General features: G+C 45.0%; 1 protein-coding gene across 1 annotated transcript in view; it reads left to right on the top strand.

The window, feature by feature from the left end:
- The window catches only part of Myof (myoferlin), a 152,165-nt gene that overhangs the window by 112,999 nt on the left and 13,493 nt on the right, over positions 1–25,673 (top strand). Inside the window, 13 exon segments of the mRNA XM_036168181.1 lie at positions 12–170; positions 290–388; positions 1,373–1,534; positions 3,306–3,471; positions 6,746–6,822; positions 10,954–10,965; positions 13,006–13,104; positions 14,691–14,816; positions 16,200–16,355; positions 16,871–16,962; positions 20,952–21,122; positions 21,840–21,988; positions 23,975–24,114. Of these exon segments, the coding sequence (XP_036024074.1) occupies positions 12–170; positions 290–388; positions 1,373–1,534; positions 3,306–3,471; positions 6,746–6,822; positions 10,954–10,965; positions 13,006–13,104; positions 14,691–14,816; positions 16,200–16,355; positions 16,871–16,962; positions 20,952–21,122; positions 21,840–21,988; positions 23,975–24,114 (1,608 nt within the window).

Genomic DNA, 25,673 nt, shown 5'->3' with positions numbered 1-25,673 from the left:
TACTTCTCTAGGGCAAAGATGAATTTTTAGGTCGAAGTATTTGCTCTCCTTTGGTGAAACTGAACTCGGAAACAGATGTTACTCCTAAGCTTCTCTGGCATCCCGTTATGAATGGAGACAAGGCCTGTGGAGATGTCCTTGTGACAGCAGAGCTGATTCTGAGGAACAAGGTACACATCACTCTGTTCTTGCTGATGCATTCCTTGAGCTGCTTGAAGCATCCTAGTCATTTCAGGCACTCTCTGCTTTAATGGAAGGGAAGTATTGACGGCTTGTGCTTGTTTCACAGGATGGCTCCAACCTTCCCATTCTTCCCTCTCAAAGAGCACCAAATTTATACATGGTTCCTCAGGGGATCAGGCCCGTGGTTCAGCTCACCGCTATTGAGGTATGTATTCTCTTCAGGTTTTACTTGCTCAAAGCAAAGGGTAGAGAGCAAATACTGTTAACATAGAGAATGGCATCATGCTGCAAGTCTATAAAATCTTCCCCCCAAAATAGAAATAGTTATAGAAAATTGAAGTCTTAAAGCAACAAGAAGCAGATTTCTGAGATTTGGGGAGGTTTGCCAGAGAAAGAGAAGATGGCACAAGAGAAAGTGCCTGTGTGAACAGAGAGAAGGCCTGCAAGGGAGGCAGAGGCAGGGAATGGGGAAGCTTGTGGACAGTGGCGACATGAGAGATAATTAGGGCAGACATGGGCTGGTGGAGATAACCTTGTGTCTTGATAGAGTGTCCCTGATAAGGCAAGCATGGTTAGCTCATCTGTTTTGCTGGGTGTTCTAGAAGACAGACACAGGAAGCTTCAAATGGCAGCTACCAGTTTGGAATGCTTGCAAGTCCCTTACCAGAGAAGGGTTTATGCATGATCCTCCAAATTGCCCCACAGTAGATCACAGCGTTCGTCCTGTTTGCAGCAGACGCCTAGAGAAGCTGACTGTCTGTCAGCATTTACAGCTACGCTGCTCTTTTTTAAGCTCTCCAACAGAAGGAAAGGGTAGAACTACTTTGTCTGTGCGTCCACAGGCTCTGAAGATAACATTCCCTGGTACTTTAGACAAATGTGCATCAGTCCATCTTAAAGGCTATCCTGGTGATTGACACTGGATTTCTGCTTCTATGTTTTGTTGTTCTTGGTTTTTTTTTTTTTTTCTTTTTTCTTTTTCTTTTTTCTTTTTTTGGTGTTTGTTTTGTTTTTCAAGATGGGGTTTCTCTGTGTAGCCCTGGTGGTCCTGGAATTCACTCTATAGACCAGGCTAGCCTCGAACTCAGAGATCCACTTTCCTCTAGGTGTGGATCTACTACCACCCAGATTTATATGGCATTTTTAATATGTCAGGTTTCCTTCCCTTCTCTTTAACTTGCTTTCCCAGATTCTAGCTTGGGGCTTAAGAAATATGAAAAACTACCAGATGGCTTCTATCGCATCCCCCAGTCTCGTGGTGGAGTGTGGAGGGGAGAGAGTAGAGTCAGTGGTGATCAAAAACCTCAAGAAAACGCCCAACTTCCCAAGTTCTGTTCTCTTCATGAAAGTGGTACAGTATCTAGGTCATGGGACCTGAAGTGTGAGTGTATATGCTCATATGTGTCCACACCTGAAGTGTGAGTGTACACTCCCATGTGTGTCCACACCTGAAGTGTGAGTGTATATGCTCATATGTGTCCACACCTGAAGTGTGAGTGTACACTCCCATGTGTGTCCATGCATGAAGTGTAAGTGTACACTCCCATGTGTGTCCATGCATGAAGTGTGAGTGTACACTCCCATGTGTGTCCATGCATGAAGTGTGAGTATACACTCCCATGTGTGTCCATACCTGAAGTATGAGTGTGTACTCCCATGTGTGTCCACACCTGAAGTGTGAGTGTACACTCCCCCACAGTTGGTTCTTTCCAGAATCCACAGACAGAAAACCTAGCCTCATAATGAACATGTCAGGGGCTTCCCTCTCCTTAGATTATCTGGAGCCAGTTTCTGAGAGCTTCTGCAGCTCCTGTGATGGAGAAGTGTCTATGAATAACATTCTTTCTCCAGCGAGTGTTTGGTCTCTACTATAGCCCCTTAGTCAACCCCTCCAGGCCAGATTGGTGACTCCAAGTGGTGCAACTGTGTGTAGGCCAGAACCTTCCTGCTAGGGTCTGGATGTCTGGGAAAGGAACAGCTGTGGAGGAACCCAGAGTGGGTGATGGGGCACAGCCATGACTATGCCCATAGTCTTTGTTCCTTTGAATTTCTGGTTATTAGAAGCGTGAGGCATCAGACAGGGCTCACATACCTCTGCCTGTTATAAATAGTACAAGAGGAAACCACCTAACTTGTACGTTTTTAAAGAAATGAAATCCTTAACTCATATAAATAGAGAAGTTTTCATCTTTACTTTGCTATATAAAAGTTGTACAACAGTGATACTTCCTTAGCTGACAAAGATGGAAGGCTAGAATTGTCCCATTCCTTCCCCTAACTCAGCCATTTTCCTGCATGTCCCCAAACCACTATTCTTGAACCTTGGGACCATGTGGTTTAACCCCTTGTTTTACAGAGGAGCCAGTTGAGGCCTAGAGAGGAGAGATGGCTTGTCAGGCCTCTGAGCACGTGTGCATCCTCCTGTGCCTCAGTAACCACCCTCTAACGCCATCCACAACTCTAGCTCAGTGCCAGGCACTTTTTCCACACTTCCTTCACCTTGGAAGGAATGAAAAGGTTAGGTCAGTGACAGACATTCATCCAAACCTCAATCAAGGTTTCAGGTGAGCCCGTGCTCTCAATTAGGGCAGTGTCATCAAGGCCCCAACATTCCAGGAGCAGTGACAGCAAAATGAGCATCTCTCTTTGGCTTTGACCTTCAAGCACCGAAGGATTCCTGGTCTGTTCTTTCTTAAGCCCTGGCTAGCAGATAACTAAAGTCCTGAACAATTACTACCATTGAAACTCCCTGTGGGAGGAGATCGGGGTCAGTCCACATTATGCTGGCTGTGTACATTCTAAGTGCTTCCCATATGGATCCCACAACTCTACTATTAATGATGAAGTAACTGGGCACAGAGGCTTAGAAAAGTTCCCTAAGGTCATGCACTCTGTGACAGCAGAGGTAGGATTTGATCTCCCAGAGCCCAGCTGAAAGAGGATGCTCTAAGCTCTGGGCAACTACCATGTACCCCAGTTACTGGAGTACATAATGGAAGGTCCCTTAGGTTATATTTATAGGGCACAAAGAATCTGGGCTGGTCCCTTGGGAAGATTGACTAGCAAAACTATCCCTGTCAGATCTGGAAAAAATAAATAACACCTGTTTTTGTGAACCCTAGTTCTTGCCCAAGGAAGAACTATATATGCCTCCACTGGTGGTCAAAGTCATTGACCACAGGCAGTTTGGGCGGAAGCCTGTGGTCGGCCAGTGCACCATTGACCACCTGGACCGCTTTCGCTGTGATCCATATGCAGGAAAGGAGGATATTGTACCGCAAATAAAAGGTATGTCTGTAGGCAAGTCTGTATATTACTCTTTTGAGCTTTGCACACCTAGTCAGATTGAATGTTTACCAACCATATTCATTGTCTAGATGCTATAGAGGAAGGAAGTGTGATTTACAGTGGACTAGTCACTCTTCTCGGGAAATATAGTCAATGGTGCAGCCAGCCTGAACTCTTGAGCTACTTTGGGGGCCAAAATCCTGTGCTCCAGAGGCTACCCTCTGGCGTGCCTTGCCTTGTTCCTACATAAACATAGGATGTCTTTTGAGGGAATGTTTCCTGCTACATGAACTTTCCTATTTGTCTTTGAAGGGTCCTGGAAATTCAGGGGATACTGTTCCTACATCAGTAAAAGGGACTGAGACATTCAGCCTCCAACAAATGATTGCTGAATGTTCATAGAATGTTGTTCATTGGTCCAAATGTTGGGGAGACCAACGGACCAAACCAATCTTGTCCTCCAAGTCCAAGAGCCCAACAAGGAAATGAGTGTGTGTAAGTCAATGCTGTAAATACTTTGGTGTGGAGGCACAGGGTCTCCTGACCGCGAAGACAGAGATCCCGACTGTGAACCTCAGAGGAGGAGCTTTTTCTTCCCAAATGCAAGGTTTTTCTTTACAGTACAGGATGACCTTGGACTCTGCATTCTCCTGCCTCTCCCTCTCAAGTGCTATGGTTACAGGTTTGTTTTTCCTGGCCAGCTCTAGGGAGGAGATTGCTATTCCAACTCACTTTGCCTATGGGCCCGCTTCAGTGATGCTTGACAAAGATGTTGTGAGGTCATTGGAAAGAGATCTCATTGTTATCCACACAAGAAAACTGTAATGATTTACTTAGGTTGTATAGTTAGTATGCAAGTAATAGGGCAGGCTATAATATTTGACTTAGACTTCAATTATAACAGCTAATGATACAGTGTTTTGCTCTTACCTATTCAATAGATCTTTGTTTTTATTTTACCATACATTTAATACTGTGTTAAGGGCTGGGGACTCAGTCCCTTTAGTGTCCATGATCCTAGATCCTTTGTCTTCATGAGTTTAGACCTCAGTCGAGGATTGGAAAATTCTATTCATTTACCACTGAAAATTCTATTCAAGCTATCAAGGTTGAACTGGATATCTTCTGTTTAAGCAGATATGCTACAAGTCAGTCCTGGGTTAGCATCCAGAAGGCTTAGTATTGATATTACAGAGCCTCTAAAATCTATCTGTAAGAAGAAGAAATATATCAGGCACATTTGAGCAAAACCCTACATGTATTTATCATGTGATATATATATATATATATCACATACACACATACACACACACACATATATATGTCTCCAAACATTTTTGTATTGAATTGATGATCCATAAATATCAACTTTTTTCTTCTAACAGTGAAGACTACTATAACCTAAGATCTCATTTATCTGGGCTAATAAATGAAGAGAAACCATTTTCCCACTATCTTTTCTATTGGTTTGATGATAGGAAGTCCATGAGTTCAATATGTGAAATTGTTAGGAGGGTACAAGTACTATAGACTACGATGGCCCAGAATCACTCACATAGGCCTGGTGGTAAGATAGGCTGGGCCCCAAGGCTGAATTCTCCCAGTTAGTGATACTGCATAATTAAAATGATGTACACATTGGAGAGCCACAGAAGAGAACAAGCTGGCATTTTCTTAAATCTAAGAGTAGAGTCAGGTCTGCGAGCGAACCTTGGGTAGTCTAAAGTGGAGAACTGGCATTTAGGAAGAAATTTGCATAGAGGTATTTATGCATCCTTGCCCATCTGGCTCTCGAGTCCTGTGTGACTGAAGCAGTCTGCAGTTGCAGATGAGCTTATATTAGAAGTTTCTAGGCAACTTGTCTATCTGAGGGTACCAAGTGGATGCAAAACTCCACCTTAAAACAACTGGTGTATCATAGATGTTCAGTAGATGTCCAGTTCCTTCTTCTTCCTGGATGTTTCTCTGACATTCATTGAGTGCCTACTCTTCCTTAAAGAAACCAGTGTCTAATAGATCTAGTCTGTGAACTTATTTACATCCATCAAGGCCTAACCTAAAGTAAATAACCTGCTTTCTTGTAGCTTTCATGTACGTTTTTATCTTTAAAATGGAGATTATAACGTAGTTTAAAGATTATGAAAAAGCTGTATGAGATCATGGAAATAGTGTGTTTAATTAGCCCAATGCAGTGTGAATGGTAAACTTGCCTCCCCAAAGTACCTTCCTTCCCATCCTTCGTGTCCTTACGTCCAATGCCTAGCTGGGTTACAGGAAGGTCTTTGGACTTGGTGGAGTTTCTTCTGTCGGAGTTCTTACATAGGTCCTCATGGGTCTTCTTCAGTTATTCAACTGTGACTTCAATATTCCTGTACCTTCACCCCGCATCAGGCTGGGCCCTTGGTACCTGCCTGTGACTGAGTGAGATAAACCTAATGACTCAGGGCCTGTTCCTAAGCCCGTGCTCTCACTCCCAAATCTAGAGTTACATACATCTGGGAAACTGCACGTAAGATCACGGCACAGACCTTCTCCCTCTGCGTGCACTGGGAGAGCAAGGGCTGACCGGACAACAGCAGCTTCATATGCTGAAAAGAAACACACCCCTGCTTTTTCTCTTCCCTCCTCCCCCTTCCCTTCCCTTCTTCTCTCTAATCACCTTCTCTGTCCTCTTTCTTCCTCTGCTCCTCTTTTGTGTTTTTCTATCCCATTTCCCGAGAAAATGAGCTCTTTTAGGCACAAGTTCACCATCCTCAAGCCCACTCCTACATAATCAACACAATCCTTTTAATTATTTTTATTACAGTGTGTGTGTGTGTGTGTGTGTGTGTGTGTGTGTGTGTGTGTGTGTGTGTGCTGCCTATGTGAAGGGCAGAGGGACACAAATCAGTCCTCTCCTTCCACTGTGTAGGTCTGGAGAACCAAACTCAAGGCATCAGGTTTGGCTTCAAGCACCTTTACCTGAAGAGCTATCTCTCTGGTCTCAACACAATTCTTTTTCAAGCACTTGTCATGGGTAGGAATTGTGTTGACTACCCAAAACCAAGAAAAATGGGCCACATAGGCCCCTCTAAAATGTCTAAAGCCGGATGCTATACTGAGAAGGTGATGAGTGTAGGGTTATTTTCTACATCCAGGTGTGGTCCTCCATTAGAAAGTCTCACCCACGTTAACGCTATCATCCATCCTGGGGCTGCTAACTTGAACATGGAATAGAATGTTCTCCAGGATGTTGTTATAAATGTCCTCTACTATAAAGTTCTTTGCCTTGCAGCCTCCCTTATGTCTGCAGCCCCATGCCGGGATGTTGTTATTGAAATAGAAGACACCAAACCATTATTGGCTTCTAAGGTAGGTTGTATTCCAGATGTATAAGCAATGGGTGAACTCAAACAACCATTCAAGGCTATTAAAATAGTGGTCATCAAACCAATTTACAAGGACTAAATAGAAACAAGATCTGAATCTTGTATTTGTTCACAGTTATAGTGACATCTTATCAACCAAGGCTTCTTAAAAATTTTCCATTCATAACCCCTTTTCACCCAAGATATTTTTACACAACACCAGGTATAAAAGTATATAAAATAAGGTATACAAATCAAGCATATACTAATAATTAATTAGAAAAATTTTAGCAATAATTCTTTGCTAGACACAACTTTACCATTGTCTAAAACAAAATCAAGTTTCTAATGAGATAGACATGCTTGTTCATTTTTACATGAAGAATTAAATCTCAGCTGCATATGTAATACTGAAGGACATGGAGCATCATTAACAGTTTTTAGGATTGATCAATATTTTGATTTTATAATCATCAACTCTGAGATTTCACATTGCATAAATATGTAGAACTAATACAAAAATGGAAGAAGTATGTTTAGGGCCATTTCGGAAATGTTTGGAAACACTGTCCTAAATTCAAGCCAAATTTTATTTACCTTTTTGTGTGTGTGTGTATGTGTGAAACTCAAATCAGCAACTCAAAGAGAAATTTTTAAAACTCGAACATTCTAACATAACACAATCCAAAGACAGACTAATTTGATACTTACATGTTAAAGAATATGGCAGGAAAATATCATGTCTTTATTTTCCATTGAACCGTTATGTTTCTATGCAAGCAGAAAACTCAGTGTGTAAAAATACTGCAGTTTATAGCATAGACTGGTTTTGGATCTGAGCCGAGGTGTTTTGGGTGGTATTCGCCGGTGTTGTGTGATGTGACTACATGCACAGAGCAAAAATGCATGCATGGGCTGTGAGTTCAGGACCAAGGCTGCATTGGAGTTGCATGGTACAGTCTGGGTGAGCATTGCCAGAAGCACATTGGATTCATTACACATTTTATTTTTAGCTAATTTTTAGTTGCTGCACATTCAGAAACCTTTCACTATTGTTAAATTTTCTGTGACATTCAGGTATCCAACCCCAAATGAGACCATAACCTACAATTTAAGAAGTTAGGGTATGGACTAGTGGCCTCAGTCCCCACTAGTCAGTCACCTAGGATACTTAAAATGTTATCCATGTACGTGATGCAAACATATGTATTCAGAACTGAGAACCATTGGTGGAGGCATCCCAAGTGATACCGTGGGTTAGAAGCTTCTAGAACACATTGAAACATTGCAACAATAATAAGGACACACATGTCAGGGTTTTCCTCCATGTGAGGTGGATTGCCGTGGCTTGGAATGACCCTATTTGTCAAGTACATGGAACACTACAGGTTTTTATATTCACTGTGGAAAAAGTTGGTGGGAAGCTTTCCTCGGGACCCAGTCTGAAAACCATCCCAGCCACTTCTACAGGAAGGAACAAGAGAACGTCAACCCAGAAAAAAGAAAACACCAAATAGCTCCCTGTTTCTCTTGGCATTTATGATAAACTTTCACAGCATGTTTTCATATGCAAACTGGCTGGAAAATGCACATGATTGCACTTTAATGTGTTATGTCCATAAACGATACCTTTAAAAAACCCACTTCTTCCCCACTGCACCAACTCACTAACAATTGGACCATATTAAATGTGGGCTCCACAGCCAGCACTGGATGGCTGTGTGCTTGAGTCTACTATGTGGTAATTCTACACGGTCACAGCTGACAATATCGAATTCCCAAACCCCATAGGGCAACATGACTATGTTCACTTACTGAAAATAGTCCCAATTAGTCTCAATAAGACAGTCGTTGCCTAGGGAGAAGTTATGTATAACTGACTTAAGATTCTTCATGGTGATTTTCACTACTCTGGGAAAAGGCAGCGTAAGCCCTTACTCGATACTCTGCCTCCAGCTTACCATCAACCATTGCCAATCAATCTGTCCTGCATGCCTTCTGTGTATTCAGTCACCCTCAGGAGTACTAGGAAACAGGCAAATAATGTCAGCACTGCATGCAGGTATTTCCGCTCCTTTCTTGACAGTGCTCAGACTAGGCTACTCCAGCAACACCCTATGAAAGGTTCCTTTGCATCAGCTTTTAACTGGAAGGAGCAGCAGGCCAGGAGATGGTCATGTTAAGTCATTCCCATTACACTATAAATGACTATCTGGAGTGCTCCCCTCACACCTAGTTGATAAGCAAAGATGAAATCTCCTCTAAACACCCAAGTCCCTCTCTTTGTCAAGGTAGACATATAACATATCTCTGTAAAATCCAATGAGCAATGTTGAGATTTGGAAGAGCTTACTAATGCCCTTTATTACATGTATCACTTGTACATGTAATGTACACATATTACCACTAACTCTGTATCTGGATAAACTGAATGAGTCTGTTTATGCTGTTACTGAGGACTGGAGGCCGGAGGCTGAGTCTTCCCGGGATGGCATCATCCTGTATGATGTCTGTGGGAACTCTTAACAGATGATTTTAGCACTATCAAAAGAAAAGCAGGAAGTGAGGATGTGGGGCAAATTGGTAAAGTGCCAGCCAGCCAGCACAGACATTCCTTCATGGCCGTCTCAACAACTGCCTTCCAATTCCAGTGCTTAAGCAGTATGTCAACAGCACTCAGCAAAATGGCTTCTCCAAGGACAGTGCATGTATGTATAATAAGATGCACGAGGCTGCATGGGGTGGGGGAGCTTGATCTAAGGCCTTGAATTCCTCTGGGGTCTATTAGTAGATTTTGGAGTGAAAGGTGACCTTTAGACAATAATATCATTTTAAGCAGCAGGGAAGACTGGCCTGTGCCACGTAGTCCTTTGAATTGGATTTTCAAATTCATTTATTAGATTGAAAAAAAAGAAAGTCACATGAGTGGCCGTCTTTCCTTTTCCACATGGGATAATGAGCAAGCAGACATGAAGGAAGCCTCCTGGGCTAGCCCTGAAATTTAAAGTCAGCAACTTGTCTGGATGCTTTTTAAACACGGCCTATTCTTTACCCTAAATCAGTTCTGTATAACTGAAAATAAACATGAATGAACAAACTAAATATCTGGATTCAAGACATTGAGACTGTGAAAAGACATTTTTTTAAAAAATTTCTCTCTCCAAAATCTCACTCCAACTGTGATTATTTAACCCAAATCTTGTTTTGGAATGGATATAATAAAAAGAATTGCTACATCTCTTTCTCTCTGCCTCCCTTGGCAATTCTGTTATAACCAAGGCCAGTCTAGGTAGAAATACTGAGGACCCAAAGAAGCCCATGGCTCTCCACACAGCAACCACGGAAGTGTGGTAGTGAACCATTGCTCTTAGATTGGAAGTGAAGTTGGGATTTCAGGAAGGGGGACTGGGTAGCATTTTCTTCAACTGTCTTAGGGTGAGCTTAGGTGGTGTCCCAGCAAGTACCAGGAGGAAACTCAAAGTCCACCAAACTCCAGCCCTTCCTTCTCTCATTCCTGCATGGGTCCTAACACCGGGGCAAGTTCTCCATGCAGAAATCCCAGTGGGAGGATTTGGCTAACGAGAAACCTAAAGCCTTGTATTAGAAGACTGTCCTCATATCAGTATTTATGTGGTATTCTCACAGAGGTATGAGGAAAACAGGAAAGTATTGACATGATGACCTGCAGTCACTCACACCTGTGACAGGAGAGTACTTGAAGGGATGAGATTGAGGTTGGATTGGGGATATGCTTTTAAAGCTACATGAGATGAGAGGTTGGGAGAAGGAAGATGAGTAGCTCCCTCACACCCCTCCTGAGCACCTACTGTGTTGCCTGACCACACTACAATCCAACCCCACTGGAAACACAATATGGGTGAATACCCCCAAGCCATTCAAGGACTGTGTGGAACTCCTTGGTGTATTTCTAGAGAAGAATTCTAAGGTATGTTCAATGATGAGATGCTCTTGACTAGAATAGTTAGATGATCTGTTAAATGTTGATAATATAAAGCATGCAGGAAAATAATGTTTCTTACTCTCTTTCTTTTTAAACCTAATGTTCATGGAATCTTAAACCAAACATCCACGTGACCTGTATATGGTTTTCTTACTACTGACCTCATACATTCAGCTGACAGAAAAGGTAACTATTGTACATATTTTTACACATCTAAGACTCATGGGGTTAGGGGTGCTTCTCAGGAGTAAAGAGCTTGACTTTGCATGTGCAAGGCCCTTGGTTCAATTTTCAATACATGTATTTTCTGTCTACAATTGGTATGTAAAGTTTTTTTTGTTTTTGTTTTGTTTTGTTTTGTTTACATAAAGTCCAGGGTTGGATTGATGATCTATAAAGGACAAATAACTCATTGTAACTGCACACACACACACACACACACACACACACACACACACACACGAATATACATCTAAAACCACATGTAAAGATACACATGTACATAAGCATTTACTTATACACATAAATCTGTAAATACTTCCTCCCACCTACAAATAAGAAACAGGCTTTTTATGATTTCATTTTTATGGATGTGTATGGTGTGTGGGTATGTACACGTATGTGCAGGTACCTGTGGTGGCCAGAAAGGGGCATTAGATACCCTGGTGTTGGAGTTCAGGTGATTGTGTGGGTGCTGGGAATTGATCTCCGATGGTCTGGCAGAGCAACAAGTACTCTTAACCTCCAAACCATCTCTCCAGCCTGAAAACAGCCTTTCTGACTCCTTGTTCCTCTCTCTCCATCCCTACAGAACAGGGGGGTAACAACAGGTGACACTTATTTTTGACAACAGCACCGTTTCTAAGGCAGATTAGAAAACGCAGTAAGCAGTTCCCATACAGATATTACCAGTCAGAGTGGAGGGTGGAATCAGCTCTCTTGAGACTGAGGCAGGAGGATGATGAGTTTGAGGCCAGTTTGAAATATATATCAAGACTGCATGCAGAAAGGAAGGAAAGAAGGGAGGGAGAAAGAAAGGGATGGATAGAGGGAGGGATGGAGGGGGAGAAGGGAAGGAGAGAAATAGACAAAAGGAGAATATTTGGCTCTATGCAGGCACTGGAATATGAGGGACGGCCTCATATATTATCTCTTCTGCCCAACCAAGAACCACCCATCAACACAAAAGTTTCACAGCTCCAGATATAATTGAAATCACCAGGGACTTATGCGACCATAATGAATCCCCAGTTCTCAGCCCAGAATGACTGAACTGGGATCTTCAAGGATTGGGTGGGAGCCACTGATGTAAATGAACCCTAATCCTCTCTACCTTGGTTTCACACTTTCAGTGTTTCAGAGCTCGCTCTCTTGGTGATCTTACTTGCTTTCCAGATGAACTTTATGAGGCAGGTGGAGGCAGTTGGTATTACATCACTAGATGAAGAAACTGATGCTCGGAGTTGCAGGACAACTTGCCCAAGGCACCGTGGCTTGTAACAGAAGGGCTAGAGCTAGAACCAGTTCGCCCAACTCTTAGTTTAGAGAGATTTGTATTGCTGCTACAAGAGCCAAGGAAATGAGGTCATAGAAAGCATGTGTTGGAAATGCTATGCTACTTTATTTGTGGATACAAACTTTAACAGAGTAAAGAAACAAAAGGGACAAATTAATAGGTCCTATCTACCAGATCTAAGAAAAACATCCAGTATAGATGTGACATTGAAGCGAACACATTTCATTAGGGGCTAGGGAGATAGATAGCTCAGTGGGTGCAGCGCTTTCTCATAAGTTCGGGCACTTGAGTTCTAGCCCCAGAATCCGTGTGAAAATGCTCATATTCCAGCACTGGGGGAAATGGAGACTGAAGGAGGACCGGGTTTGCTGGCCAGCAACTCTAGCCCAAATGTGAGCCCCAGGCCACAAGAGAGCTGTTTCACAGGAGGTGAAGAGCATTCATGCAGTGTCACCTGATGTTGCCCTTCAACCCCCACATACACTCCTACACAGGTGTGCATGAGCTCGTGCACATACACCACATGCATGTCATTGGTTGAGGGCTGCCTCTGAGCAGAATTGTGGATGTACTGCCCACAGGGCGTATAAACAGAAGCATATAATCTCAGAGCAGTTAGTAGTCTCTCATCTATTACACAGCAATTTTCCTGTGTAAATTAGAAATCTGACTATCAGTAAAAGATGTTTTTCATTTTGATATGGTTTTAGGAGGAAGAAATTGTTGACTGGTGGAGTAAATTTTATGCTTCTTCGGGGGAGCATGAAAAATGTGGACAGTATATTCAGAAAGGATATTCCAAACTCAAGGTACTTGAACCTACATTTGTGCATAGAGAAAAGCCAGTCCCAGCATGCATAAGGCCCTGGGTTTAAAAGGCCTCATGTAGGTACTGATGGAGGGGGGCCAGGAGTGCCTCTGGTCTCCTGGAAAGCCCTCTTGCAGCAGCTCATCTTTGCCAGGTACCAGGACTTGAGGAAAGCTGCTGAGTTATGTTTGCGTGACTGCCACTTTGAGGCTTGGGGGCATCTGGCAGAAGGCTAGAAATGGGTTGGTACCATACTAATTAGGCCAACAACTATCCAGAATCATTTGGCCCAGGGAGACCCAGAAGTCACAGCTGCCCTGGCAGAGCAATCGATGTCAGCATGCATCATTTTGTCTTCTGAACAGTCATCAGTTTGGCTAAATGAAAAGTTTATTCTGTTACATGTATGTGCCCATGGTTGTCACATCACAACCATGGGCACACGTGTGCAGGAGGAAGCTGCGGAGCCAGGCAAGGGTGGCCATCTGGACTATCCTATCCATGCTCTGAGTTTTCCAGTTCTGCATTCCGTTGCTAACTCTGTCAGCTACAAATCCATAGTCAGAGCAAGGCATAGGAGAAAGTTAAATGAGAAACATCTAGTTAATAAAATCATTCTTCTATCAAAGGAGAAGGGCCTATATCCTTGCTTGTTGATGTACTGATCTATGATGATGTTATGATCTAAGGAACACCAGCATGTAAGCGGTCACACTGAAACCTGATGAGCCCGGGCTGAGGGGACAAGTTCATGTCCTTCTTCCTCTCCTCCCTGACTCCCTTCCTTCCCCTCTCTCCCGCCTGTCCGCCTTTCTCTCTTGTCTTTTTTAAAGTCAAGATATAATTTCTATGCCATAAAGTGATCCTTCCCCCAAGCTTTGGAGTTGTGCACACCTGTGCAGAGCAGCACCCGGGGCAAAGGGGAAGACCAAGCCCACACACAGAAAGCTCCTCTATGCTCCTTTCAAGCCAGTTCCCCATGAGCGGCAGCCTTCTGGTGGACAGCTGATATGGTTTCCACCATGGTACCTTGGCTTCGCCTGCTGATATGCTCCCTACAACTGGACTCACACCATATTCACTCTGCACTGGGCTCTGTGGGTCCCAGACTCAGCTTCTGAGACTCATCGTGCTGTTGTGGTATTGCTAGTTTGTCTCTTCTTGCTGAATAGTATCGGACCAGACTGGCCTGGGGGCGGGTCAGCTCCACACTCTATCTTACCTCCATTCCCCCCTCCTTCCTTCCCTCCCTCCTTCTTCCCTCCCCCCCGCCCCCCACTCTGTCCTCTTCACAGTTGTTAACTTTCTCCTGACACTAGGGGCATTCTTGAACCAAGTGGACATGCTTTTGTTTCTCTTTGGTAAATTCCTAGAAACACCATTTCTGGGCCATGGGATAGGTGGATATTTAACTCCTTAAAGGAAGTGCAGCATTTTTCCAGGTGGTTGTTTTATGCTGCACCCACCAGGAGAGTGAGTGTCCCAGGTGTTCCGATGCATCCTCTTGCCTTGTGGTACTCAGTCCCGTTGACTCGAGACTCTACCTGTGTTTTAATGAGAAACTAAGAGTCTGTTGATGGTTTTCAGATCTATGACTGTGAACTGGAGGATGTAGCTGACTTTGAGGGCCTGACAGATTTCTCAGATACCTTCAAGTTGTACAGAGGCAAGTCCGATGAGAATGAAGACCCGTCTGTGGTAGGGGAGTTTAAAGTGAGTGAACTGTATGTGTTTGTCCTCTTGAAAATCCATCTTCATTTGTGGATCTTGGAGGAAAGGCAGCAGATGTCTGCAGCTGGACATGTGCTCTGCCCTCTGCTGGAAGGAAAAGCTACCCTAGCAAAGGGGCCAAGGGCACCCAGGGCATTGCCTTTCCCTGCTTGTGTCTGCCAGTCTGGAATCCTCCAGGGCCAGCTCTTTCCAAGATTTACTTTCTCCTCTGCTCTTCTGCCCTTGGGGGTTTTAGCAGGATCCCTGTGGCAAGTTCTCAGGCCTAGATCCTCGCCACCTTTCTCCTTCCAACCAGTCCCTCCTCACTACAGCCAAATCTGATCCCTCGTCTGAACGGCTTAAACACACCTCTCCATTTCCCAGCTCAGGTCTCAACTCCTTCCAAAGCTAGGCAAGCCTTTCACAAGCCAGGTTTCCCTCCTGCATGGAGGAACCACTCCCAAGTCCCAAAAACACCTTGCAAGTCCTCTTGATGGATGCACAGAGCCTTGGACCAGGCCACTCTTCCTTCCTGGATGCCCTTCTATCCTCTCGGTGGTCTGACCAAGCCCCGCTCCTACACTAAGCCAGCTTGAATGTCAGTGTTTGTAAAGAGTCCCCTGGTTGCTTTGGGCAGCATGACTCAGCCATGCTATGGGCTCCCACAGGTCTGGGTTCATCTCCTGTCAGATTTGATTGCTGCTTCTCCTCCCCAGCACACTTGGCAAAGCCAGGGCACCTAACACTGCCATGTCCTAATCCTTTGCCAATAGCAGACATGGCTAATGGATCAGAGGATTACACCCGACACAGGGTCTCAAATCCTCCTTGCCCCAGCCTCCCACTAAGCCAACAATAGGGCATAGAGGCAAGCTAATCTAGCATTTTGTGCCACACTCTGTTTCTTGAGTTTTGGGTCCCCCACACCCAGTATTCAGTGGCTGCTTGCTTCGTGACATGTTCCTGAATATATCTGGCCAGAACAATGATCCAAACATCCTAATCCCAACTTCAATACCTTTCCCTGTGCTTAAGATGGTTTCAGAACAAGATATGCAGTCTCTCTAGCTGAGGCCTGAAGCCGAGCATGGATTTTCTTGGAAGTGGGGCCAGGCAGGTAGGGCTGGCTGACACAGAAGGGAAGCCATCTTAGTACTACACTGGGCTTCTGCAAAATAATGTCAACTTTTTACCTCTTCTGAAATGGTGGCTATAGAATCCCGTCATGTTCCCCACTGGAATCACCCAAGAGCCAATGCATGCCGTTTCTTCCACAAACACAGACCCATGTCACCCAACTGTGTGATATGGAGGGTGCCCTGTGTGCTCTGAAGATGGGGACAGTGCCTTTGAAGTCATCACTATGGGTCTCTCTCTTTCTCCCAGGGCTCCTTCCGAATCTACCCCCTGCCCGATGACCCCAGTGTGCCAGCCCCTCCCAGGCAGTTTCGGGAACTGCCTGACAGTGTCCCACAGGAATGCACGGTTAGGATTTACATTGTTCAAGGCTTAGCGCTCCAGCCCCAGGACAACAATGGCCTGGTAAGAGTTTGGGTGTGGGGCCTTCTCCTGTAGCAGGATAATTACAGTCATCAGCCTGTGGTAATTGTCACCTTCTTTCTTGCTGGGCGTCTGTTATCTCACTAGGAGAAAGATACTCTACCAAAACAATGTGTGCAGGAGACTGTCCCCACGGGATTTACCTAAGAGCTTTGGGGGTGGGGGTGGGGGCACGTAAGGATATTTAGTTCATCCTTCTCATGTTACTGATGTGACCCAGGACAAGATTTGCTCCAGTCACAGGACCAGCATGAGCAGAGTCGGGTCACCCCTTCTCCACTCCACCCATCTTTTCACCCACACAGCTACTTAGAAGGCACGCTGGCCCCCTGCCACCCAAAGGAAAACCTTGCACACAGCTCATCTTCACCCTTAGGTGCCCCGGCACCACCTTTATCATCAGTTGGGAGTAGGGAAGCAAGCCAAGTCTATCCCAGAAATTGACTTCAGTTTGCACCCTGTGATGATATAACAGCTCACCTCTCTTGTCTCCACAGTGTGATCCTTATATTAAAATAACCCTGGGCAAAAAAGTAATTGAAGACCGAGACCATTACATTCCCAACACTCTCAACCCAGTGTTCGGCAGGTAACATACAGTTCAAAACATTCCTCCTTCACAAAATGTGCCCTGCCCTGTTCCAGGCACTAATATCAGGAGCGTGTACAGATCCCTCATCAGGGAAATAAGCAGAAGGAGGACTGGAAAGTATCATGAACTTCACAAGATGGGTTTCTCTGGGTCGAGATCTGTCCCAAGTTGACTTGTTTCTGGACTATAGTATCTGCATTTTTAAAACACTTTTATTTACATCACTTTTATGAACATGTGTGTACATGTGGCAGTCAGAGACAACTTGGTTCCCTCCTTCTACTGTGTGGGTCCAGGGATGGATCTCAGGTCATCAGGCTTGGCAGCAGGAGCCTTTACCCAAACATCATCTTACCAACCCTGTTACATAAATCTCGTCAGAGCTGTCTGTCACCACCACCAGATGGTTATTAAGTAAAACCAGCATTATTCCACTGTGAACACCTTTCATGTTCAATAACAATTAATATTTGCTGAGCATTCAGAGTGAGCAGGCCCTCTACTGAGCCATCTCTAGAAGACATCTTAGAAAACCTCACAAAACTCTGACAGGAATAGAAACAGGCCCAGAGAGAATGTGTGCCTAACACCCTCTAGGTCACAGGCAGAGGCCACACTTGAACTCATGTCCTATGATACCAATGTCTTCATGGCTTCGGCACTCCACTCTACTCTGTTGAGGTCTGACTTTCTTCTGGGTTAGGCAGAGCAGGGTTAGCAGCCCTGCATCTCAGGTGAGGACACAGGGTCCCACAGCTCTGTCAGTCGGTGATAGAGACAGAAGGAGCTATAAATCCACAACTCCAGGACTTTTCCAAGTCCTTGGCAGTATTTCATCCTCACAGCAAAGCTACCATCTGTAGGAAAATGTTCTTTGTGCCGGCCATTTGAGGAAGGGCTGGGAGGTGGTTCCATAACCAGCTGTGCAAGCATGAGAACCTGAGTTTGGATCCCCAGCTCTTCTATATGGAAAATAAGATAGAGAGCAGAGGCTATGGCCCAGTGGGCACAAGATGTGGCCACAGGATTCAGACAATCCAAATTCCATCCTTGGGATCCTTAAGAAAAAAAAAAAATTACCCAGAAACTTCCTGGCCATCTAGCCTAAAGTATACAACACAGAGCAGAACAAGAGAGACCCTGCCTCAAAAGGGTGAGAGGCAAGAATTGACTCCCAAAACTTGTCCTATGACCTTAATCCATGCACCGTCACACATACCTGCCCCCCCATCACAAAATTAAGAATTAAAAATATTTGTTCTTAATTTTTTTTTCTAGACAAAGTTTCTCTGTGTAACAGCCCTGGCTGTCCTAGAACCCACTCTGAAGACCAGGCTGGCCTCGAACTCAGAGATCTTCCTGCCCCTGCCTCCCAAGTGCTGGGATTACCACCACTGCCCAGCTTTGTTCTTAAATTTTTTTTAAAAAAAAGTAGTGAATGATAAAGGAAGACATTCTGGCCTCCACATGCACAAATGAGTGCAATAGTTTGCACATGTGTATACACACACACACACACACACACACACACACACACACACACACACATGTGCTCACACGCACACAAAGGGGGAAATGGTATTATTCTCCCAAAATTTTGCTAGGTGGGAGAGCACTGTTCCTGTTTGCCCTGTGCCCTACATACTTGTTACTTTGTGCCTTACCACCTTACATATATTCCTCTCTGTGTTTGTCTCTTTCATGCATGCTTGTGTACACACACACACACACACACATACACACACACACACACACACACATATCTTGGTCATCCAATTCATTCAAACAAACCATTCTCACAGGCAGGAACACACATGTACAAAGGACCACCCACGTGGCCCCCAGCATGTGCGTATGCATGCACACACATGCATACACTCAGACACCTGCACACGAACATCCTCCATGCTGCACACCCCTAGGCTGAGTGCTGGGCCCAGGGAGAAGTAATCCTCTGGCACAGCAATGTGATCATTTTCCCTTTCTTCCGCTGATCCAGCCCCAAGGTCTAGACAGGAAAAGGCATGCAGGATAGGAAGGAGGGCTCCGAGTGAAGGAGACTAGGGAGCAAGCAGAGCCAGCTTTGAAGGCAGAAAGGCAGCCCTGTCTGAATGGCTCGTTTCAGAGGTGCCAAGCACAAGATTAGTTAAGTGGCAGGAAAAGTCTTTCTCAGAGCCACCCTGGGAGGAAGTGATGCGATGCTGTCAGGCTCTGCTGGGTCAGTGGCTGTCTAGGGGGTTGCACAGACTTCTGTCCATCCTGCTGGTGGCTCCAGACTGGGGCCTCAATCTTGGGAAGTGGCTTGCTTCTCAGCCAAGAGACTCTGGGACAGGACTTGAGAAAGAAGCCGCATGTCCTGTGTTCTTGGCCATTGTTCATCCTGGCTTCTCTATATTAACATTAAACTCCTGACCTCCATGTGTGGGCTGTGGTGCCCACATTCACCCATGAATCATCCACACAATAACAATAAACTAAAAGATTTTTTAAAAATAATTGATATCTCATGGGAGAAGAATATTCCTTAGTCAAGATACTTGAAGTTTTAGTTTGTTTCTCTTGAGACAGGATCTCACTGTGTATTCCTGGCCATTCTAGAACTCACTATGTAGACCAGGCTGGCACCAAATTTACAGCAAGCTTGTTCTGTCTTTTAAGAGTGCACCACCATGCCTAGCTTACTGTTTTTCTTTTTGTTGTTCTTGTTTTTTGAGGCACAGTCTTTGTACATAGCCTGGCTATCCTGGAACTCAACATGTAGACCAGGCTGGCCTGCAACTCACAGAGATCCGCCTGCTTCTGCCTCCTAACTACTGGGACTAAAAGTGTATGCCACAGCACTTGGCTATTTTTATTTTTAATTTTGTGTATGGGTACTTGAGCTGCGTGCATACCTGCATACTGTGTGCACACCTGATGCCCACACTGGCTTTGATGCTTTGTATAATTATGGCACAAGTACTCCATTCTCTGCAGTCACCTGCCTGCCTGGAGCCTCAGGGTGACTGCTGCATCTAGGGAGGTCTCTGAGATTGGCGCACGAGACATCCAGGAGGCTTTCTTCCAGAATGCCATAAACCAGTCATCCCTGGCTCACTGGACAAAAGCCTGTCCGTCCACACACCAGAGTGTAATAAGAAAAGAGGGAGCCCAGAGCAGGAAGGAGACCTTCACAGTTTCTCCTTCAGGAAAGTGCACTGAGCACCTGCAGTGAGAGGGATACCTCCAGGAACAATGCAATACTGAGGCTAAGCCCTGCCTGTCTGGAGCTGACACATGCAGTCACCATCTCCTGGACCACATAGTTCACCCACCAATAGGGTTGCTATTGGGTTATCTCTTTGTGTCTCCGAAGTATCCACATTCTCATGCAGCTCCCATAGAGAAGTTTTAAGAACCGAATGAAGTCTGTGGCAGGACCAGAGGTCCTGGCAGGCACCCCTACACAGCGCACTATACAAGTTCATGCATGCTCTCTGCATCCTTCTAAGGGATGGATCAAGTTGTTTCCTAGGGCAGGGGCCTCTGATGAGCAGAATACAGAATGAAGTGGGGTTCAGACAAGTGGCTTATTAATCTTCCTGCAGAGAGGAGAAAAGATGTCTCAGGCGATAGGTGGTAATATTAAAACCAGCAATGTAATGTATTGTTACCATAAAACTAAGTTTTAATCAGTGCACTCCTACTGAATGTTTTCTAAACATTTCTTCACTTGGCTCTTAGAATAAAATAGGTAGTGTGTGTTGTTATGATCATTTCACAGAGGAGAAAACTGAGAACAGACAGGCTGAGTAAGTGGCAGCACTGGGATTTGAACATTGGTGTTCAGCCCGTGCTTTTCTCCTGAGCATTGTTTACTGGTGTCTACTGATTATCACATCTCCCCAACCACACCAGCTGTCCTCCTCAGACATTGCCACCACTTGGCATTTCTTTGTCTGGGGCACAGATGACCCCTGATCATTCTACGTGTGCATTTTTCTTAGAATGTATGAACTGAGCTGCTACTTGCCTCAGGAGAAAGACCTGAAAATCTCCGTCTATGACTATGACACCTTCACCCGAGATGAGAAGGTGGGAGAAACGATCATTGACTTGGAGAACCGCTTCCTTTCCCGGTTCGGGTCCCACTGTGGCATTCCCGAGCAGTACTGTGTGTAAGTTGTTTCCCTGTGAGTGGAGGTGGTCTGCTGTGCCCAAGGCTCACTCTACTGGCCCATCCAGTGTCATTTTTGACAAGATTGTCTGAAGATGAACCAGGGCCACCACATTGCCTCATCCCCATCACTGTTTGTTGAAATGGTGGTTGTAGCAACAATGTGGTGCCCTGCATGTGACACAAGGGTCAATGCTCTGAGAACCAGTCCCCTCTTCTATTCTTAAGCTCCTGGATGTCAGGGGCTTAGGCTAGCCAGGCAGCATGGCAGGGGTTCTCTAGCTTTTAGAAATAGGGATTGATTATTAACTACCAATTATCCATCACTACCACCATCATCACCACCACCACCACCATCACCACCACCACCACCAGGATTCTATGATGCCTAGTGATTCCTTCTGCTAACCAGTGACTCTCTAAACATCCAGTGAGACAGCAAACTACTTCTGGTTTTTGAATTTCCCTCTATGACTCTGATGATCCCAGATTCTTCATTTTTGTTGAGGAGAGAACTAGACACAAAAATTAAACATGGTGAGTTGGCTGAAGCCAAAGTAATATGTGGGCTTTACACCTCTGAGATAGATGTCCAGGAGGCAAAGTGTGTAGACATGTCCCTATCCAGTTATATGTGTGCTTGGACACATGTGCACTTGTATGGAACACTGTGTGCCTGGGGCACTCAGTAACTCCAGAACCGTGGTCCTGCCCACAGGTCTGGAGTAAACACCTGGCGAGATCAGCTGAGACCAACACAGTTGCTTCAAAATGTAGCCAGATTCAAAGGCTTCCCTCCACCAGTCCTGTCTGAAGATGGGAGCAGAATCAGATACGGAGGACGAGACTACCATCTGGATGAATTTGGTGAGCACAAAGCTGTGGGTTGTAAGCACGGTGTAATAACCCATTTCTCTGCTGCTGCAATTGGAGGAGGGACATGGATGATTCCTTGTGGGACTGTATATCTGACCTAACTTTAAAAAAGCCACAGCAAGGGAGAGTCCTTTGTCCCTCAAATGTCATAATTGACACATTTTCCTGTCTGTCTTAGGTTGCACCCGCTCTTTTCAGATCATAGTCATTTGAACTTTAACTATAAAGGTGTAATGACTAGCCAATTTTCCTGTAATACATAATTAGCTTAAAAAATGTTCTAATGAGCCGGGCGGTGGTGGTGCACGCCTTTAATCCCAGCACTCGGGAGGCAGAGGCAGGCGGATCTCTGTGAGTTCGAGGCCAGCCTGGGCCACCAAATGAGTTCCAGGAAAGGTGCAAAGCTACACGGAGAAACCCTGTCTCAAAAAAACCAAAACAAAAAACAAAAACCAACAAACAAAAACCAAAAAAAAAAAAAAAATGTTCCAATGGCAGTGAAAGAGATTCTATCCCAAAGACACTCCATCATAGCTGGGTGGTAGTAACACATGCTGTTAGTCCCAGCACTCAGGAGACAGGCAGGCGGATCTCTGAGTTTGAGGCCAGCCTGGTCTACAGAGCAAGTTCCAGGACAGCCAGAACTACAGAGAGAAACTCTGTCCCAAAAACATGAGTGACAGATGGAGATACGGCAACAGAGAGACAGAGCAAGAGACTGACTACATCATATTTGGGTGCTTTCCTGAAAAGTCTTGAGGATGCTGGAGGCAGTACAGACAACCTGCTTTGTTCCCATCAGGCTCAGATTTAAGATTGGGGTCCTGCCCCTTCATGACACATTCATCCTACACATATCCAGTTAGCCATACTGAGACAGTGATGGAAATAAGCTTCATAGCATGCAGGCTATAGGATGCTCCTATGGTCTCTGGGGAAGGGTTGGGACTCCCAAAGAGGGTTATGGTGGGGCTGGCCTTCAAAGATGCCTGGTCAAGCTGAGTAAAGACATGTGGGGGTGAAAGTGGTTCCTGATCCTCATCTTGATTCTTGACATTGTAAGAAACTTGGCTCTCTGCATTTTGAAGAAGATTTCATCCATCTCAGGGGAGATTAGCTGCTTAAAGAGCTGCTGATGCTATAGTTAATGTGTGGACTTGCAAAGGAGAACAGATGGAAAGTATCATGGTGAGGTGGTAAAAGGTGGCCCCCCAATTATCAGATACCCCCCCCAGTCTGTTGAACCTCAAAAAATCACACAGCCTCCTATCTCCTGTTCTCTGGCTTAACTCTGTCTCCATCTTAAAAGCAAAAAGATACAGAACTCACCTCTCCCTGGGAGAGATGTCTGAGAACTGGGGACCATGTTTTTAAATGCCGCAATGGTACTTGCTGCTGTAACGGATGAACTTCAGATCTCAGTGGCTTAGTGTGTTGGAAGCTTAGGATGACCTGTCATCTAAGCAAGCACATCATGGAGTGAGAGTGCTTTCCTCCTACAGCTCTGCTATTCTTCAGTACAATTATCTAGGCTTTTATCTTACTCCACATCTGGAGGAAAAAGGCACAGATTGCATCGTATGCAGAGGACTGAGTCCAGAGGTGATGCCCATGTCATCCTATCCATGTTGTCTTCTAGTTGAACTTGGTCACATGGCCGCATCAGACTGCTTATAAGGGAGGCTAGAAAATAAGATGGTTGTGTGCTAGGAAAGTAAATACAAGCTACTCACCCATTCTAGCATGCTCTGGTCTCCGCTGTTGGCAGACTACAAGGTAGATGTGAGCCTCAGTAGGGAAGTCAAGAGCTGTTTGTATCCATTTAGTCCTTCACAACTCCATATTGACATTGTGCATACCGATGATGCCTGTCTGGTTTTAACCAAGTTTGGGATGCTATGCTGCAAGTTGCTGGGGCCATCTGGCTGGATTGTCCCTAATTCCTCCTTCCTATTTCCATGCCACTTTGCATTCCAGAAGCCAACAAAATCTTGCACCAGCACCTTGGGGCCCCTGAAGAGCGTCTTGCCCTCCATATCCTCAGGACTCAGGGGCTGGTCCCTGAGCACGTGGAGACAAGGACTTTGCATAGCACTTTCCAACCCAACATTTCCCAGGTAAAGGGGGGGCCCACCATCCACTACTCAAATGCAGTGACAGTCACTGGCTGTTTTGCATCTTGAAGGGTGTCTTTGTACTTTTAGATATACAAGAAACAGAAAAGAACTCAAAACAGCTTCATTCCAAAGGAGTTTGTTGCAAAGATTTCTAGGAATCTCATTAAATACTGACAAGGGATTATCTACAATTGAGAACAAACTCAAGCCAGGGTCTCCCTTGTCTTTTGTTCCTATTTCCGGTTCTGGACAATCCTTTCTCTTGCCGTCACCACTTTCCTGAGTCTGAGTACTGCAGAAGGTCCCTGAGTACTTGCTTCTGTGTTCTATATTCAGGGGTTGATCATCCCACTGTGGCCCAGTTGTCTACCAATGGAGCAGCCAGCTGTAACCAGGAGAGCAGACTGAGCTTGGTCTGGCTTGGGGAAGAGGTGCCATCTAAGTCTAAAGGGTCAAGGAAGCGGGGGCACAGCACACAAATAGTAGGTCAAAGGGACTATGTGCACAATGATGGGGGCAAGCCAACCCCCAGAAAATGGACCCAGTTTCTGGAGAAGCAAAGTGAGACACATTCAATGACAAAGTAAGCCATGTAGAAGCTTGTTATAGTGACTGCTTCCAGGCTGTGTCCGCAGAGATTTAGATACCGGAGGTCTGGGGTAAGGCCAGGAGTGTGAATTTCAATACACACCTCAAGGGGCTCTAATATAAGGAGCTAGGAACTCACACTTTAGCAAATATGAATACCTACCAAAAGACTATAGACATGCTTATCACTCAGAAGTGGCCATGGCTTCTAGATAATTTTGTGACCTCTTGCTTTTGTCCTATGCTACATTTCGGTTTCTTCTTGTTCTTAGTGTTCCTTCTTTCTATTCAAAGCCTATTCATCCCGCTCTCCTTCCTCCCACCCATCAATCCTGCATGGGGTCTCCAGAATTGAAAAGTAAAAGTGAGGAAGATTTCTTCCTGAGAAGGTTCCAGCCTGCCTTCGCTTCTGCCTGCAGCGGTAGACGCAGACTGTGGCTTAATCTTAGGTGACGCCTGGATGCCTAATGTCCTGTGGTGTGCCTGATGTATGGTAGAGCCCTGAGCCTAGAGATTAGTTGGAAAAGAGTCAGGATCGTAGTAAAATATATTCCCTTTCAGGGTTCCAGGTAATTCATTTTGATCGAAATACATTAGGAAGCCAGTCCAGTGGTTTCCTTGGCAAACTTCTCAAAGACTAGTCTATGTTTGTCTGAAGGCAGAGTCCATACAAGATCCAAAAATAATGTAGAGACTATAAATTGATTTGAATGGTTGGGTAGTTTTTTACTGGCATTCATACCTGTCTGGAAGAACATTCCAGTGAAATAGAAAGGCTTAGTCCATCGTAGTCAGAGAGCAGACCAGGACCTCACCAAGATGGTAGCACAAGTGTCAATCCAGGCCCTGCCCCTTCCTCTCATATGAGCCTCTGCTGTGGTGGTGGCGCTGTGACACGGGGAATCTTCACTTTCTGGAAACCGAGTCACTGTTTTGGAGTTACCTCACAGAACTACGTTGTTTTTCCTTTA

This window comes from Onychomys torridus, chromosome 1, assembly GCF_903995425.1.
Source record: "Onychomys torridus chromosome 1, mOncTor1.1, whole genome shotgun sequence".
Taxonomy (NCBI): domain Eukaryota; kingdom Metazoa; phylum Chordata; class Mammalia; order Rodentia; family Cricetidae; genus Onychomys; species Onychomys torridus.
Note: the sequence above shows the minus strand (reverse complement) of the source record. Positions and strands in the feature narration are given on the sequence as shown.